Here is a 6,735-nt window from a genome sequence, read left to right on the forward strand (position 1 = left end):
CCAAAAGATCGCCTTAGACATAATCATTGGGCCATCTACTACATGTCATAATTAAATCACACAACTTAATATTAAAATGAAAAAAATGATAATACTTTTATTATCGGGATATGAGCTATGATTTTGCTACATGCCTATAATAGACACAATCATGACGTTCCGTGTGCACCCTGACTATAACATTTACAGTCATTCATTCTCTCTCTCACTACCAATCAACAAGTACTAACCGTTGAATGAAGAGAGAGAAAGGAAGATGCAAATGGTGGTGTGATTTGCAGAGGTATCTCACTCAACACATCAGATTCCAGAATCCCATATCCAAGATTCTATTATTATTATTATTATAAGTGTACTGTTCTTGGTTGCTCAAAATTATGCAATTTATTTATTTATTTAATTTTTTTTTGAACTTTGTGATTTGTTAACATGTTCTTCATCTGGGGTGTGTTAAAATGGTGTTCTGCAAATGGAGTTTTTTTTAATGTAAACAGTTAACACTCTTTGTGTTTGATCATTATGTTTTTATAGGTGTACTGATCTTGGTTGTTCAAAATTATGTAAATTTCTATATTTTTTTTCTTGAATTTTGTGACTTTTTTTACCTGTTTTTCATCTGGGGTTTGTTAAAATGATGTTCTGCAAATGGGGGGGTGGGGTGGGGGTGGGGGGGGGGGGTTTCTACAAAAAAAAAAAAAAATCTAAATCCTCTTTGTGTGTCATCCTTCATGGTTAATGTGCATAATATTGTTGGAAAACATTGATTTGGTTCACTTTCTTGGAATAATTTGACTGATTTTGGGTTTGTGATTAGGTGTGAATGATTGGGATTTGTCATATAATTTGATGATTTTCTTTTCTTTTTTTTCTGAAAATGATATCTTGTCTTCTTGTTAACTGTTTCCATTTTCTTGACATTTTATTCATTTTTTTGTTCAGATTAAAAGGGCTCAAAGTTGTTCTTGTGATCCTGCTTAGTGACATTTCAAGTTTTCCTGCTTGATTTTTGAAGGTAATTAATTCTTGTAACTCCTAATTCCACTGTTTTTAATTGTCTAATTTCTTTAGACACATTAATTAAAAAAATAATAATAATAACTGATTCTTGGTTTGATCTACTTTCAGGGATTTTAAAGGTCCAAAATCAGTTAGCTTTTTTTTTCATGCTCAAGTGATGGCTTGCTCATTAACTTCCGAGTCAAGGCGATTATATTCTTGGTGGTGGGACAGTCACATTAGCCCCAAGAACTCAAAATGGCTTCAAGAAAATCTTGCTGGTATGTATGTTCTTGATGAATGATTGATAGCTAAGTTTGATTATTATAGGAAGTTAATGAAATATAAAGCTCAATTTTGGCTCATTACTTAGCCATTGACCATTGTACCCTTGAATGTATTTGTCTTGCACTATTTAATGCAGATTATTAATACAATTAAATCTGTATTGATGGTGTATATTGTTATTGTCTTAATTAAATTAGGCAATGGTAGACTGGTAGTGTTTCCATAATTAAAATAGGCAAAAAAAATTTATTTTTATAAACAAAAAAATATTAATAGTGATTAGGTGAAACAAAATTTCTTTTTATTAAAAAAAATAAAAAGTTTCTTTTCATGGAGAAAAATAATATTTATTGCTTAGGTAATGTTTTCTTTAAGCAACTGAATTTTTTTTTTAATAAAACATCATTTGTGTTTTATTAGAACAAATATCTGCATTTCTGAAGAAGAATTTAATCTATGATGCAACTGTTTGCTTTTACCATTTGATTTTAACTTTGGATTCTTTAAAGCCCAATAATCCCTTTGGAAACACACATTCAATGAATGCATTTTTTATTTTGTATGGATCGAAACAGGTTAGGCCCACCCACATGCTCTTTTCTATTCATCTTGTGAAATTCATGAATAAGTAGTATGTCTACATGATTAAAGAAAACTATATTATTACAGTTGAGGGTGCTAAACGGGCCATTTCGTACGTTGGTGGGTTCAACCCGACACGAACCCAAAAATATGAAATAAAGCTGGGAATCGTCTTAGAAATATGAACACGAACACGGCACGTGTATTCATGGGTTGACACAAGCACGGCCCGCTTAACGTGCTATCCTTTTTTTTGCATATGTTAATACTTTAAAACTTACAATTTTACAACCAAAAATGCAAATTACTTCAATTATAAATATCATATCAATATTTATTTGAACCTTTAAATTTTGACATAAATACTTTAAAAGAAATAAAAAATAAACGGGCCAGTCCACGAACACGACCTGTTTAGCTAAGCGTGTTCGCTAGCTTGACTTGACCCAAACCTGTTTATACTGTACCCAAACTTGTGAAACTTGTGTTAAATTCGTGTGGTTTTTTCGGGTCGTGTCTGAAATGCACCACTTTAATCACAATGATGATCTTAACTTTTAGTAAACTGATTCCAGGAGATTTTATTCTTCTAGATACATTTTAGATGGTTTTTTGCCCATCTGTTTCAGATTTAGTGAGAATTTTAGCCACTAGAGATAAACGAAATCGACCCGTTTTTAGGTAAACGGGTTAAATTTGCAATCTCTTTATGCATGAATAATTACTAGGTTTCATGAGTTCTGTCATATGCAAATTTTACTTCACATTTTTTTGTTCTTTAAATAATATTATTATACACTTCTCATATATGACATGAGTGTTGATAACAATACACATGAATGTGTCTTTGCAGACATGGATACAAAAGTCAAGTCCATGATCAAGCTAATAGAAGAAGATGCAGATTCATTCGCAAGACGGGCCGAAATGTACTACAAGAAACGCCCCGACCTGATGAAACTAGTCGAGGAGTTTTATCGAGCATACCGTGCATTAGCTGAAAGATACGATTATGCCACCAGCGAGCTTCGTCACGCCCAGAAAGCTTTACAAGCAGCTTTCCCGGATCAAGAACCGTTCACTCTACCCGAAGATATATCTTTAATCGACACCGATGCTCAAAATTATGAATCTTTTGATTTGCAACTGTTTGAGAAAGATGAATGTGAAGTTGAGAGATTAAAGAAGGCGGTGGCTGGTCTAATTATCGAAAAGGATTCTCTTTTCCTTCAGTATCGGTTTAGTTTGGAGAAACCATCGAATGCAGATGACGAACTTAATCAGGCTCGAGAAAGATCCCGGATTCTTGAAGAAAAAGCGAAAAAAGCCGAACAAGAAGTTCATATGTTAAAGGAAACTCTTGATTTAGCCAAACAAATGAAGCATCCTGAAACAATATCCGATCTGGAGGAAAAGATAAACGAAATGAATAAAAAGATTGTGGTAACCGAAGAGGAAGCTAAAATGTTTTCTGAGCAAGCGGTTAAAGCAGGAATGGAAGTTGAGAAGCTGAAAACCAATGTTTTGGAGTTAACTAACGAGAAAGAAGGTTTGCGGGTTTTATACGCAGAGTGCCTCGAGAAATCACACGCATTAGAACTCGAACTCTCCTCAGCTCGATCAGATGTTCAACACCTCACAAATGAGATGCTAAACAGTACTAAAAAACTTAAACATGTTGAAGAGATTTGTGTCCATTTGGAGACATCAAATCAATCTTTGAAGATGGAAAACATGTTAAAAGATCAAGAATTATCCGAAAAACATAACGAGTTGAAGAACACAAGAGTTGAATTTGCGGGGTTGAAGCAAATTAAGGAAAGACTCGAAAAGGAGGCAGCTTTGCAGTCGGGTCAGTGCATGGGTATGCAGAAAGAAATATTTGATTTGAAAGAAGAAATCATCAAGTTGAATACAAGCTATAGTTCGTTAACTGGTCAGCTAGAGTTAACCCGTTTGCATAAAGGTGTCCAGAAGAGATTAGAAGCTCTCGAGAATCGGTTTATGCATTTTGAGAAGGAACAAGAATTGAAAGAACAACTTGATGAAGCTGTGATTTCTCAGTTTGAGAACTTTATATTACACAACTTAATAAAGGAAGTGGAAGAAGAAAACCATCGTTTATCTGTTGAGAACCAGAAGCATATCGATGCGTCTAAATTAGCAGATAAACTGATATCCGAGCTGGAGACCGAAATACTCGAGCAGCAGGTTGAAGAGGAGCTTTTGTTAGTTGAAGTTGAAAACTTGAGATCAGGTGTTTATCATGTTTTCTTGTCTCTCGGGACCGAGTCAAACCCTGCAAATATATCAGTCAAAGATATTATTAGTAACATCAAGGAGTTGAAGCATTGTTTGTCAAAAGAAGAAGATGATAAGCAGCGGATATTAATCGAGAACAACATCATTTCAACTTTACTTGTTAACAAATGTGAAGCAATCAAAGATGATTTCTTGAAGGCCAAGAAAGAGAATCTTGATCTGATGAAAGCAAATGAGAGTCTTCGGTTGGAACTAGTTATGAATCTCGGGTTGGAAGCCGAAAGAGAGAAAGAGGTTGAAATGTGGAATGCTGAGGCTGCTAAGTTTATTTTTAATATTCAAATGTCGAACGCGCGTGAGATTGTTTTCGAAAGTAAAGTTGATGAGTTGGTTGAAGTATGTGAGAGTCTTGAAAGTGAAAGTGCTTCGAAAGATCGGGAGATTGAAGAGATGAAACAAAAGGCGAGTGTTATGGAGAAAGAAATCGAAGGGTTAAAAGCACAGTTGCTTGCATATACTCCGGTTATCGGTTCCTTGAAGGAGAGTATATCGTCTCTTGAACATAATGTGTTAAGTGTGGCAAATTTTGTTGCATCCAACAACCGGAAAACAGAGGTATTGCTCTTTATAGGGGTGTCGATTGTGTCGGGTTGATGGGTTTCGGATAGGGCTGCTCAAAAACTTGAGGCACTCTCGAAATCAGCTCGTTTGTAAACGAGCCGAGTCCTAGCCACGGTAAGCCGGCTTGTCGGCTCACTTGTTTGGCTGGTTTAACCTAACGGCAAAAAGTTTTTTATATATATACACAATAACACAATTTTACACCCCAATTTTTAATATATATATAAATTCTGAATTATATGGTTTATAAATTCTGCATTATGTATGTTAAAACTATTATATTTTGTTTTTATATATATCAAATATGTGTAAGAGATACAAAAATTAAAATAAATTAATTTTTAAAAAATCAACGAGCTGCCTCGAGCTCATCATTTTCAGCTCGTTAAGATAAAAGAGCCGAGCATGTGCCTACCCAGGCTTGGCTTGTTTATAACCCTAGTTTGGGGTTGGCAGTTGTAAACCCAAACACTACCCGTTTAACCCATTTATCTAAACAAGTCAAACAGCCGAAACATGATACATACAATGAAACATGTTAGATATAATTATCTAATCTAATCTGCAAGTTTTTGTTGGATAACATATGTAATCATTGTTAAAAATGTAATGTAGGTTGAGAATCTGGAAGTGAAGATTCATCCCCATCATAATCAAACCGATCCCGAGTTCACACGAGTTCCTGAATCACCCGAACCAAATGGGATATCCGATCTGATCACCTTCCAAACCCGCATAGCAGCACTCGAGAAGGTTATCAAGCAAGACGTATACAACACAGTCCGAAGGCGTAAAACCTCAACCATCAACACCAAAACAAGACCAACAAAACCGCAAACCGAAGAATCAGAATCTTACAACCACCTAAAACGCCAGAAACAAGAAAAGCTTCGTGAGAAACGTTATCTAACACTAGACCATCTTAACATCCCGAAAACCAAACCCGAATTCTCAGAAATAAGAGACATTCAACTCGATCAAGCATCGGGATCATCATCATCTGCCAGATCTTTTAGCAGCAGCAGAAGCCCAAGAGGATATTTAAGAAACGATGGTATGTTAATCGAGCACTTGCAAATAGCTCAAAAGATTTATGAAACCGGAAACAAGTCAAGAAAACTACCATACGAGCCACAGATCGAAGAGCAGGGTGTCTACAAGTCACAACTTTCAAGTCAAGGATCCAAAAAAGGTAAGCTTTTGCAAAGACTCGCTTCGGATGCATACAAACTTGCAAATCTTGAAACAACAGTGAAAGATCTTGCACAAAGATTAGAAGCGGGTAAAATAAGTAGAAAACAATCTGGGCTTGATTACAAGAATGTGAAACAACAGCTGGAAAAGGCTGAACACACCATTTTAGAGCTGGTTAACGTGAACGTTGAGTCTACGTCGAGTATTCAAAAGAACCCGAGTTTAGCAGCATGGGTGCAGCAAGACGACACGTGGAAAAGTTCGGAAAGGCTCAAAACCGTGCAGATGGATGTACAAAAGATGCAATGCATGTTGATGAAGCTTGATGATGAGAAGAAGAGTAAAGGGAAGAATAGAGTGTCGGTTAGCAGGAGCCGAACGAGTGTGATTTTGCGTGATTTTATTCATCGTGGAGGGAGAAGCCGAAGGCGTCGTCTGTGTGCGTGTTTCAGAGGTGATCATCGCGTTAAAAGTTAGATTTTTGGCATCGTGACTCGACTAGACTCGACTCGACTGCTTGATTGTTAATTGTTTTCGTATTGTGATTCGACTACTATTTAAGGACTAGTTTGAATTTGTATTTTTACCGTCGTATTTGAATATTATCTTTCGGGTTACTTTTTTTAACAGCAATTCCTAGATTTTCTAAATAAATACAACCACAAACGTGCATTCTGTATGATTTGAACCCCTAAGAAAAACGTATTTTCAAGTTATCATAGCTCGTAAATTGTTTGAAGAATTAAAAGTTAGCTTTTGAATTTAACACTTTGAGATTTCAGCTTCTATTTC

At 35.6% G+C, this 6,735-nt stretch overlaps 1 protein-coding gene across 1 annotated transcript; it reads left to right on the top strand.

Moving 5' to 3' along the window:
* The first annotated feature begins 208 nt into the window (after positions 1 to 208).
* Positions 209 to 6,524, top strand: LOC143558652 (protein NETWORKED 1A-like). Its single transcript, XM_077047450.1, has 4 exons — positions 209 to 350; positions 1,137 to 1,277; positions 2,720 to 4,743; positions 5,365 to 6,524. Exons 2-4 carry the CDS (start codon positions 1,175 to 1,177, stop codon positions 6,418 to 6,420), a joined length of 3,183 nt encoding a protein of 1,060 aa, XP_076903565.1. The 5' UTR covers positions 209 to 350; positions 1,137 to 1,174; the 3' UTR covers positions 6,421 to 6,524.
* The last annotated feature ends 211 nt before the right edge of the window (positions 6,525 to 6,735 follow it).

Source organism: Bidens hawaiensis, unplaced genomic scaffold (genome assembly GCF_021521415.1).
Source record: "Bidens hawaiensis isolate Kalapana, Puna unplaced genomic scaffold, B.hawaiensis_p1.1 tig00019572_1, whole genome shotgun sequence".
Lineage (NCBI taxonomy): Eukaryota > Viridiplantae > Streptophyta > Magnoliopsida > Asterales > Asteraceae > Bidens > Bidens hawaiensis.